General features: G+C 43.1%; 1 protein-coding gene across 1 annotated transcript; it reads right to left on the bottom strand.

Moving 5' to 3' along the window:
• Positions 1–1354: 1354 nt before the first annotated feature.
• On the bottom strand, positions 1355–11487 carry lats1 (large tumor suppressor kinase 1). Its single transcript, XM_026142497.1, has 8 exons — positions 11277–11487; positions 10328–10768; positions 9319–9406; positions 6080–7395; positions 4981–5563; positions 4150–4332; positions 3004–3110; positions 1355–2920 (listed from the first exon to the last, which is right to left on the bottom strand). The coding sequence occupies exons 2-8, from the start codon at positions 10655–10657 to the stop codon at positions 2411–2413; spliced, it is 3117 nt and encodes a 1038-aa protein (XP_025998282.1). The 5' UTR covers positions 10658–10768; positions 11277–11487; the 3' UTR covers positions 1355–2410.
• Between the last annotated feature and the right edge of the window lie 657 nt (positions 11488–12144).

Raw genomic sequence — 12144 nt, 5'->3', positions numbered from 1 at the left:
GAGAAGGAGGAATTTAAATGCAGCTAAAATTGAAATCTTCCTCTACTTGATGGCGATAACAATACATCACGCTTGGTGTGCTTGTAAAACATGTTTTGTTTTTTTACATTCTTTATTCATCCCGGTTTCCACTGTTCTTAAATTTCCCAACGCAACAAATTTACAGAAAAATAAAATTCTCTCATAAAAGGAAAACAAAACCAGTGCAGAACAACAGTGGTCACCAGTAAGTCCACGATAACTACATTCAGAGATCTTTCCTACACGCAGTGAGAGAAAAGCACCAGAAAAAAGAAAAAAAGAAAAAGGAACTGATATGTGATGAAGAGTCGAACAAAAACTCACCAAAAGATGACCAAGTGCATTTCCCGCTTAAAAAAAAAAAAAAAACTAAAAAAAAAAAACTAAAAAAAAAAAAACCCCTGACTTTTCTTAGTGTTGTGATTTTTTCTTTAAAAGTGAGTTATACAAAAAATGAAAATCCACATATTTAGTGCTTTGGTTGACCAATATGAGTGACATTTAAAAAAAAAATAAAAATAAAAAGCAGCAGTGGACCCCAACGAGGACCTGCCCAGAGGGTGGGGGTGGGAAGGAGAGGGAAAAAAGATATTTACATCAACTGTATACAACATAATTTATAAATACATTTTAGATATAAATTAGAAAAATAAAAACAAAAATCTACTGTAGTTCAATCATCAACTGCTACTTATTAAATGCCTGTTTGATTATTAACCCCCTTTATATTTAACCAAAAATAAAGGCACAGCAATAATTAGAGCAATATTTCCCCCTGCAACATTTCTAAGAGTCATAACACTAATTTCCCCACTGCAAACATTAAAATATAAATTAAAATGTATTATTTTTTTTAACCACTGAATAAAACTCCCGCACAAACAGCATCTACACTAGCATCACATGTTACAACTTATTAAATAAATTAAGGCTTTAAAAAGGGAGAGAGCGCCCCGATTTTGTTTTATTTTCCTCTTCTTCCTGCTTTCCTTTCCTCTTATGAGATTTATGCAGCATATGTCACACTTTAAAAATGGATGCATTTCTGGAAAACATGCCAGGAGAAGGAGAATGATACTGGAGTAGCTGGCCCAGCTCTGACAAAAATCCACCTACCAGCACCTCTGAAACCCACTGGGTTACAGTTCAGGTCCAGATATGTAGTTATTACTTTAACGGGTTAGAAAAACATTCAAAGTGCAGATTCTCAGCCTTAATTTGAGAGTATTTAAAATAGTATTGGAGGTGGTGTTCAGGAATTACAGATCTTTACTCTGTAACATCGATGACGTCGGGTGTGGATGTTTAATGATGGCGTTAGTCACATTTGTGCACCTGAAAATAGGGCTGCAGTGAGAAAAGAGAAAAAAAAAAAAAAAAGTCTGGCTAATGTTAACTAAAGCTAAAATGGGGCACTTTAAACTTAAAAAAGTTTTCTAACTTTTCATTTTATTGAATTTTCTTTTCACCAGTTACAAAACAAGCAGCTGTTGCTAGGTTAGGATCTAACAAAGCCTTAGACTCAAGTCACTCTTCTTTTATCCAACTGAGTGGCATCCCAAATATGACAAGAACCTACATCAATCAGCCACAACATTAACACCATCTGGTGAAGATGTGTCAAAGTAACGTCCAAACAGAAAAGCATAGTATCAACACCTGACTGGTTTTAATTTTTTGTCCCTGGTTTTGTACCTGGTTAGTGCATTTACCACCTCCCTCAATTCAATAAACGGTATCCCACCATGTAAGCTCTATTGACAGATACCTCGCAGCTATTCTCTTTGTGTGTGGATGCCTATCAGTACTCTGAGGTGCATTCCTGCTTGCGGCCATAACCGGTGCAAATACACCGAAGTAGCCTGTGCTGTACATGAACACAACAGGACATGACACAGACCGTTTACTGCGTGCATCTTAAAGTGTGTGTGTGTGTGTGTCTAGAGAGAGAGATCGAGAGAGCGCACTGTGTGAATGTAGGTTGTAGTGTAACAGTGCTTTATAAATAAAGTTGTGTGTCTAGCAAGAACCTCCCTCAGGTAACCAGGGTGCAGTGTGTTAATCCTGAGCCTCAGTGGTGCTGACAGGCAGGTTTTAAGTTTGGACAGAGCTGTTTTTAGAGTTTAAGCTCAGCTAACCGAATGATGGCCAGCTTCCTATGTAGCTCTGTTTGTCATCCTCCGACTCGTGGTAAGAAATCAAAGAATGACATTTCTTAAAGTGTTGAATTGTTCCTTTAGGTTGCGACTGTGGTTTTGTTGTTTGCTTTTAAAATAAACAGTCTGTTAATGTGACCAAACAAACATACTTCCTATGTTTCAAATGTGATGCCACTGAAAACCCCCTGCGTCTACTCATTATGTACAAGCGTGTCATCGGGCCTCGAGTGCTATACGTAGACCAGGTCTCGTCCCTGTAACGCCGAGGAGCTGGCGGCCTCTTGTGCGGCGCCCTCCGAGTCGGCCTCGTCCTCGTAGCCCTCGTACTCGATGGGCTTGGGGCAGCTGTACGGATGGCCGTTGTCGTCAAAGAAGCGCCGGAAGGTAAACTCGTAGAAGGCGTGCTCGGGGTGCTTTCCGTTGCGGAACCAACAGTTTAGCGTGTCGTTATGGCTGTCCTCGTCGTCGCCGTCGCTGCTCCACATTTTATCCGGGTCCACTGGATCGAAGTTGGAGGTGTCCGTGGAGTGGGCGATGGTGGGGATGTATGGTGCCACCTGCTGTCTGAGGTCGCTGGAGAAATCGATGCTTCTGAAGAAAGGATGGGCTTTGATTTCATCTGCGCCGTTCTTACCGAGGCGGTCCTCAGGGCCGCGGCACAGTTTAACGATGAGATCCGATGCCTCTGCGCTGAGCTTGGCCTGCGGGGGAATGTGCAGCGTGCTCTTCCAGTTTATCACCTAGTTCCAAAATTGAAAAACAACATGAAGCAAACAATGACCTGTGTAGATGCTTAGCATTTCACTGCAACTGCCTCGCATACCTTTAGCTGCGTCTCCAGGGGTGTGGTTGCTAAGAAAGGAGGCTGTCCAACAACCATTTCATACAAGATCACTCCTACACTCCACCAATCACAGAGCTGGGTGTATCCTGAAGAGGATTAAAGGAAATTTCACAACAATTTGGGGAGGATTCAGATCTGAAATACAGCTTTTATTTACACACACACACACACACACACACACACACACGCACGATTTTTTTTTTTTTTTTTGAGAGACACTTTTATTCTACTCAATGTGTAATATAAATGGGGGTGGGGGAGCCAAAATAGTGTTTATTTCTATCCTGTAAAGCAACTTTTCTTTTTGTAACTTAACTCTTTTACTGATGGCTATTCAAAGGCAGCACACCTTTTTTTTTTTAGCTCTGTGGTTTAATCACTGATCAGCTGTTTAAATAATAATCTGCAGACTAAAGCAAGTTAAACTTTACAGAATGAATTATGATTCATTCTGTAAACTTGTGTATAAATACACATAGCATCAAAGGGTGCGGTAGGCCTTCTTATTGTCACAGACAGGATGATAAAATATACATTTGTTCTCACCTGTCGTGCAAGTGTTTATTTCCAGCAACTCTGTTACAGTGAGAGCTAATACACAGAACAGCGCATGAATTCATGAGAGAGAAAAGATGACCAGAGAGCTCGACAAAGAGACGGCAGAGGCACTAAAAAAAAACAAAAAAAAAAACGCTATGCAGCCGTTACACGTAAACTCACGATGAGACTCCACTTTGCTCAAACAGCAGCTGGAAGTGGCCATTGGTACCCCTCGGCCTCCTGGCAGATGCACCCATGGTGTGAATTTCAAAAGTCCTACATCGGCTTGTTCTCAAGTTATTGCATTCATTTTCAGAAAACTTGACCTCTGACCTCTAACCCCGTGGTCTGGGTCACTGATCTGAAGTCAGCTGAGATTATTAGTAGAAATGCTTGTGGTATCAATTTCAAAATCCTAGGAAACTTCCTTCTGGAGTCATCGAATTCACAAACTTGGGTGACGACAATACCCTATATGTCATCCCTAATAGAGCTATATGTAGCCAACAATAATAGAAGCCTTCAAAAAAAACAAAAAACAAACAAACATTACATCAAAAATGTTGCCTGGATGCTACACTCTACCTGTTCGAAGCAGCACTTCTGGTGCGATATAGTTGGGTGTCCCCACGAGCGAATGGGCCAGACAACGCTGGTGCTGCCGGGCCTTTCTCCTTTCCAGAGGCTTCAGGCGGTCTGTACAGCGGCAGTTGGCTGGATCCTCCCATTCCTTACTGAAGTCCATGCTGTCCTGCCTCACGTGGTCCCCTGAAGAGAGGGTATGTGAACACAGTGATTTTTCTACTTTTTATATGTCAGCAGGTCAGATTGTTTTAGGCTCTGAACAGAAAGATTTTGATGACAATCATTAAAAGAAAGCTGAAAGATGCTATTCAGAACTTTCTGGTTTTCCCCTTTCTTTTAAATGACAGTCTGAGAGCTTAGTTTAAGACATGGGTGGGGGAACTCCCTGCAGGTTTCAGACCTCACCCTGGGTCAACACACCTGAATCAAATGATTAGCTCATTAGCTCATTACCAGGCCTCTGGAGAACTTCAAGACATGTTGAGGAGGTAAGTTATCCATTTAAATCAGCTGTGTTCAAGGACACATCTAAAACCTGCAGGACACCAGCACTTGAAGCCTGGATTTCCCCACCCCTGGTTTAACAGGGTTACTTGTACATATGTACTTGGTTAATTTTTTGTCTGTTTTGTTTCAAATGCCTTGGTATTTCTTTGTGAAGCACTTTGTGATGTTTGTCTTGAAATGTGTTATACAAGTAAAAAGTTACTTAAATACATTGGGGCATTATATGAAATGACCGTGATGTTTAATATGACTATATCACTGTAGCAGTATGAATGTGGCATGACATGTCTACTATAAGCATGTAAAATTAAAATAAACTCTCACCGCTCTGGTAATACTTCGAGTCGTGGGTCCAGCGGAAACCAGTGCAAAGACCGAAGTCTGTCAGCTTTATGTGACCGTCTCTGTCTATGAGGATGTTGTCAGGCTTGATGTCTCGGTGGATGAAGCCCATCTTGTGGACGCTCTCCACAGCGCAGGTGAGCTCTGCGATGTAAAACTGAGCCAGCTCTTCTTTAAAGATGCCGAGTCTGATGAGAAGGCTCATCATGTCCCCTCCGGGGATGTACTCCATAACGAAGTACAGGTTGTCCTTATCTTGGAAAGAGTAGTAGAGACGCACTACCCACTCATTGTCGGCCTCTGCCAGAATGTCCCTCTCAGCCTTGACGTGAGCCACCTGGTTTCTCAGGAGCACGTCCTTCTTGCGGAGAGTCTTCATGGCGTACAGCGCTCCTGTGTCCTCTTTTCTGGCCAAGCAGACCTCGCCGAAGGCGCCGATGCCGAGGGTCTTGATCCGTTTGAACATGCACTTGTCCATCTTAGCTCGTTTTAACCGAATGTAGTTAGATTCCTTTTGACAGAGCATCATACGCATCTGCTCCTGGGCTTCTGAAGACAAACCCACCTGAACACATGGCAAAAGGAATAGTTATATACAGTGAATGAATATAAAATAAATAAACTACGAAAAACTGTAAGCATCAAGAGAAAGGGGACAAAAGAAAATGAAGGAAACCAGTGCAACATATCAAAATGCAATTGTGGTGATTACCAGAGTTAATCATTTTATTCCAAAGCAGAAATTCACAAGCAGTAAAGTGAAGGCTATGGGATAGCATGCATTTTATTCAGCTATAGGAGGCCATCTTGCTTTCATCAGAAGACACATTCAAAACACAAACACCAGATTCCCAATAATGTCACATGCCAGCAGAAATACCTTTACCTTTTAGATCAGCTGTTAGTGACAGCGAGGAGGGAAAAAAAGAAGAAAGAACAGCTGAGAAAAAACAGAACTGCATGAAAAAGATCAGAGACAAAGTCACAGGAGGACAAGAAGAAATAAAAAGTAGGAAAACAGTAAAAAGATGGAAGAATTGAGCAGCAACTGTTGTGAAAATGCTTCCACTGATGTTCTCACCCTTTGCATCTCATTTTCCAGTTGCTTCCTTCTGTGAATCCGCTGCTGGTGGTTCTTCAGGATGTTCTCTATGTGTTGCTCCATGAAGAACTTGAAGGCCTGTGGGGAATACAAATTGACTCTTCCCGACTCCCCTCTCCGCTCTTCGTCTTTCTTGTTGCGTCGGACCGGAACAGGCGATGTAGTGATTTGCTTCCTGTCCTCCTCTCTTGCTGCTCCACCCTCTGGGCTTTCTGATGGTTTTTCCCTCGAGCCGTCCCCCCGGCCGCTGCTCTCCTCATCAGCAGGATCCTCTCTGCCTGCACTGAGCCTGTTGGCCCCTGTGTCATACCCTGGTGGGCTGGGTGCAGCCTGCTGTTGGAGGAGGTGCTTAGGGTAAGGGGGAGGAGGTCCGTGATAGTCAGGTGCTTCAGATACGACCTGCGGGACTGTACCTGCGGGTTCTAGGTAGGCAGGCGCAGCAGGAGGTGGTGCAACGTGCGGTTTCCATGGAGGATGTGTTGGAGCGACAGCAGTGTGCAGTTTGGCTTTCTGAACATGGGTGCTTTTCACCGGCAGAAGAATGGGAGTCGGTATGATGGCAGTGACTGTGGTGGCAGAGGGCTGTGAGCTGGTCGGGTGAGTAGATCCGGTTTTCAAAGAATTGGAGCGGACTGGCATATTATGTTGCCATGATGGAGAGCGGTCCTGGTTGCTGCCGTTGCCGGAGGAAGGTTGGGGTTGGCTGGACCTGGACTGAGGAAGACCAGAAAAGTACACCATCATGGACTGAGGGATATTCCCTCCATTGTGGTAAGAAGGCGAGGATGCAGGTCCTCCTGTCTGCTGATCAGTGGGACTGTGCCGGCTACTCTGGTTGACCGGGTACGGAGGAGGGGGATGTCTGCTGCCCCCTGTCACGTAGTCTGGCTGAGAGGAGCCACTCTGAGTCCAGCTAGGGGGAAAGGTGAACTTATTACCCCCAGAGCTTGGCATTATGATGGGCTGGTGGCCCATGGGCACTGGGCTGATCCCACGTTGATTCTGAGGTGCTGCGCTGTACCCATCAGGCCACGGCCCCTGGGGTACTGGAGAAATGCGTGGCACAAGGTAATCCATGTTTCCAGAGTACCGCTTTGTTGATGGGTTGCTGTCCCAGGATGACGCACAAGGCATGCCACCGCGGTTTGGTGGAGGTGTGACCCTCTGGTTGTTTGTAGGGTGGCCCTGTGGGAAGGCAGGAGGCGGTCCAGGGCTGTCGGATCGGTACATCATTCCTTCCTTAGAGCCCTTCCAGCTCGACCTCCTCAGGACAGCCGGCTGGATGTGAGAAGACTCTACAGACAGACACACTAAAGTTAAAGTCAAGCTGAAGGAAGAAAAAAGAAAGGATGACTGAAAACACGAAATTACTTTCAGAATCTCACAGCCTAAATAATTCAAAACAAAAAGGCCATCTAACACTAAACTTTCATAAGAGCAACTGTAAAACTCATCTTCTCAGTTGAAAAGGCAAAATTTTAATGCACACTTGGTCACCTCAAACATGGAAAATCTCTGGCTCTCACAGACCTGTAACGTCTTCTGTAAGAAGCTTTTCTGTCCCCCACTCGTTACCTGTATGAATGGCACCTGTTTGAACTCATCATCTGTATAAAAGACACCTGTCCACAGCCTCAAACAGTCAGACTCCAAACTCCGCCATGGCCAAGACCAAAGAGCTTTCGAAGGACACCAGGAAAAGTATTGTAGACCTGCACCAGACTGGGAAGAGTGAATCTACAATAGGCAAGCAGCTTGGTGTGAAAAGATCAACTGTGGGAGCAATCATCAGAAAATGGAAGACATACAAGACCACTGATAATCTCCCTCGATCTGGGGCTCCACGCAAGATCTCATCCCGTGGGGTCAAAATGATCATGAGAACGGTGAGCAAAGATCCCAGAACCACACGGGGGGACCTGGTGAATGACCTGCAGAGAGCTGGGACCAAAGTAACAAAGGTCACCATCAGTAACACACTACAACGGCAGGGAATCAAATCCCGCAGTGCCAGACGTGTTCCGCTGCTGAAGCCAGTGCATGTCCAGGCCCGTCTGAAGTTTGCCAGAGAGCACATGGATGATACAGCAGAGGATTGGGAGAATGTCATGTGGTCAGATGAAACCAAAGTAGAACTTTTTGGTATAAACTCAACTCGTCGTGTTTGGAGGAAGAAGAATACTGAGTTGCATCCCAAGAACACCATACCTACTGTGAAGCATGGGGGTGGAAACATCATGCTATGGGGCTGTTTTTCTGCCAAGGGGACAGGACGACTGATCCGTGTTAAGGACAGAATGAATGGGGCCATGTATCGTGAGATTTTGAGCCAAAACCTCCTTCCATCAGTGAGAACTTTGAAGATGAAACGAGGCTGGGTCTTCCAACATGACAATGATCCAAAACACACCGCCCGGGCAACAAAGGAGTGGCTCCGTAAGAAGCATTTGAAAGTCCTGGAGTGGCCTAGCCAGTCTCCAGACCTCAACTATACTACTGGTAATATCTATACTGCTTCTGTGTTGTCAGTCCTTTTTTTGATCATACCGTCAGGAAAAGCCACTTCTCTCAGCCCATTTGAGGCATCTGAACCTTGCCTCAGTCACCTAACCAGATACTTTAACAATTTCAACAAATTATTCTGCTGCCTCAGATTCTCTTAGAGTGGATGGTTGACTTCCAAGTGGCTCTTTACCTTGCTTAACTGCGTGCTGCCTTTCTCCCTCAATGAACTCTTATGTCCCCTTTCAATTGATGGGTCACACCTTCAAAATGCCCTCAATTTCATAACTGTGTGAATGAACCTGGGAATCCTTTTGACACAAGTTTTATAAAGGATTTGTATTAAACATTTGTCAGTGACTCACACGCATCCTTTACTCCAGGGCATGGTGGATAAAGACTTGTAACTTGCATAAAGGAGAACTTTTAGGGTTTGCTTTTTGTAATAACTAGGCAATACAGACGCCCTATAAACTGCTTAGGTTACTAAACAAAGACAATATTTTCATCCTTAAAATGTGTCACAACCACCACTCAGAATAAAAACCAAAAACCTTCCAGTCAACTTTTTCCATTCAGTGATGCAGTGACTCATGCTGTGTGTCAACAGCATAGTTATTTCTTAAAGCAAATGTCCCAAATCCCTCAAACAATACTGAGGCTGGATGGATGATAAAACAGGAGAAGCAACATATAATCCCAGAGGACTGACATACCTGGGGGTTTGAGGCCTGCAGAGCTGGGGTTGGAAACAACCTTACCCATGTAGTCTGTAGCCGGCCCTACACCGTGACTGATGCTTGGCTTAAGAGGGAAAAAGAAATTGAACACAAAAAAATTAGAACTGAGCAATTAAAGAGGAATAAGACACAAATTGGCCTACAGTGACATCTTTAATTCACTGTTTTGTTCTGTCCAAAAGTTGAATAGCAATCTATAAACAAACACAGAAAATCCTCCTGTACTGATACTACAGAGACAAGAACAAAGGCAAAAAAAACATAAGAGCAAAGACTTGTGTTGACTGATGATGAGGTGGAACTAAAACCACAGACTGGGAGTAGTTGGAAAGAGAACATGGTGACATATTAGATCTGCATCTAGAGCATTTCCAGAGTAAGTTGTGGAAATGGAATGACTACCATGAAAAAAAAAGAAAAAAAAAAAGTTCTTCATTTCTAACTTGTGCCAAGTCACACAACCGGCAGCATTTTCAGGCGCCTGTCCTTAACTTTGAGTAATCCTACTAACACAAAAACAACAAGCAGACAAACAGAACCAGTCACACAACCTCTTTAACTCCAGGGCTTATTAATTATGGCAAAAATCATAATCACAGGTGCTTTAGTTAATACTGACATCACAAATAGTAGTTTTATGTCAGTTATCTTATTTTAATGGCCTGTGAAAGCCAAAATTGTAGCTTAAATTAACAAATTTACATTAACTATGACATACTTTGACTAAAGCACTACATACCAAATTCATATCTGGATTGCACGCACTTACTCAAAACAAGTTGTAAATGCCAACTGAGAAACAAATTCTTTACCCTGAACTGTACAAGCTTGTAATTCCACTTTGCATGCCTCTCATTTTCTAAATAATTCCACTCAAAACAATCTGTTCCCAGCGATTACCCTCAATTACAGAGACATGCACAGAACGCCATACCTCCACAATCATTCAAAACAACCCCTAACGATATCTAAAAACATTCCTCACCTCCTCGAGCCCTGCAAAACGGGGTTCTCGCTGCAAGCCTGAAGTGTTGGGCTCATTTTTAAAAGGCATGAGGGCCTCGCGGATCTCCTGTAAGGTTTTGTGGTGAGGGTTTTTGGGGTTGTTGCTGCGCCCCAGTTGCCTTGAATCCTCTTGGAGCATCTTCCCTTGTGCACCAGTGTCCACTTTAGGTGGGTCTGACGGTTTCGACAGGTTGCGCAGGCTGTTCCGTATTTCCTGCAGCATCTGTTGGCTGTTGCCACTGTAGTTCGTGACGGGAAACGTTTTGGGTCTCCTCTGCCGGTATCCTTCGGGTTTCTCCCCTCTTTTCATGTACGAGCATGTAGGATGACGATGAAGAGGGATGAAGAGGATTTCACCAGTCCAGAGTTGAAGTGATAGCACAGGATCTTGGATGTCTGAGCTCACATCTGCATGCTGCAGCTGGGAAAATATAGAGTGGATGTTATCCTTGAGAATGTGAGTGTAGTACTTTACAGATAAACATAAAATATGGGAATTAGTAGTAGCCAATAGCTGAAACAGAACTGGATCTCGTTGCTTTTTATTTTGTTTACAAGCTAAACTATGGTGTATAAAACTTAAACCTTCAGACGAAACAGTTTTCCATTATAAATCAATAACTCACCCACTTGCTAGCGCTGTTAGCACTGTTCGCTAACAGAGTGCTGCTCTAACGCGAATGATCCTGCGTCAGGTACTAACATAAAATGCCAAATACATCCGACAAATTCGCCATTAAAATCACAACTACCTAACGATCCGTAAGCTTCAGCCATCGTAAGTTTTCTCTGCGTTAAATCCAGCAGCTCAGCAGTGCCTCCGCGGCCTGTGTGCTAAAGGCATCCATTTGCTTCTAGGCTAATTCAACAACAGGATGCGAACTAGCCTGTTAGCTCGAAGCACAACTAACAACAGTTAAACAACTTACCAGAACCCTCAGCTGCCGTTTTTCCGCCACAGTTTCCTTCTTTAAATGGGTAAAGACTATTGCTTGACGTTCCTCGGTGACAAGGACGCAGTTTTACTCAAAACGTCTTTGTTGTGTCGTGCTGGCTAGTCGTGTAGGATTCCTGGGATGTCTGAATGACAAGTACAACAGCTCCAAGCTATAAATAAAGCTAACGAAGAATACTTCCGTTTTCCAAAATAAAATTTCGTTAACGTAAAAGAGCTTTTTTTTCTTCAGTTGAGTTTAATTTCCCAGTGTATGGAAGTTCGTTTAAACCACTGAAGAAAAAAGCCTGTAAGTCAAAATTTCGCGTTATTATCTTGAAATTTAGATTTAATAACTTGACTTATTGATTACTGACGCCAAATTTCGATACTTATCAATAGATTAAAATTTTTAGATACGCAACTCGAAATTCTGAGATAATCACTCCAAATATCATGGCATTATCTATTTATTTATTATAACTAAGTAATTATTTATCGATTTTGCTTTTTGTTTGTTTCTTTTAGGTTTAGTACGTTTTTATTGGCTTGGGTATTCGTTTGAGGTTTCCTTTTATTTTAGCACAGGGGTACTTGACATGGGAAAGATTTAAGATGGCCTGAAAACCCATTGCAATACACACACAACATTCTGCAAATAAATTTTGGAGCCATGTAAAAATAGTTTTAGTAACCCTTAATTTAGGAGTGTTAAATATAGTGAGCCAGCAAAAGACAACCGAGTCTACTGGACACCTTTGGAAGATGTGAAGGAGGGCATACATTTCGGACTTAACTATATTTTCATAAATTTTAAATACATATTTGAGTAGGAACTTTAACTTTTAAAGCAGGCCTGGAAA

The sequence above is a fragment of the Astatotilapia calliptera genome, chromosome 15 (assembly GCF_900246225.1).
Source record: "Astatotilapia calliptera chromosome 15, fAstCal1.2, whole genome shotgun sequence".
Lineage (NCBI taxonomy): Eukaryota > Metazoa > Chordata > Actinopteri > Cichliformes > Cichlidae > Astatotilapia > Astatotilapia calliptera.
This window is presented reverse-complemented; position numbering and strand designations above follow the sequence as displayed.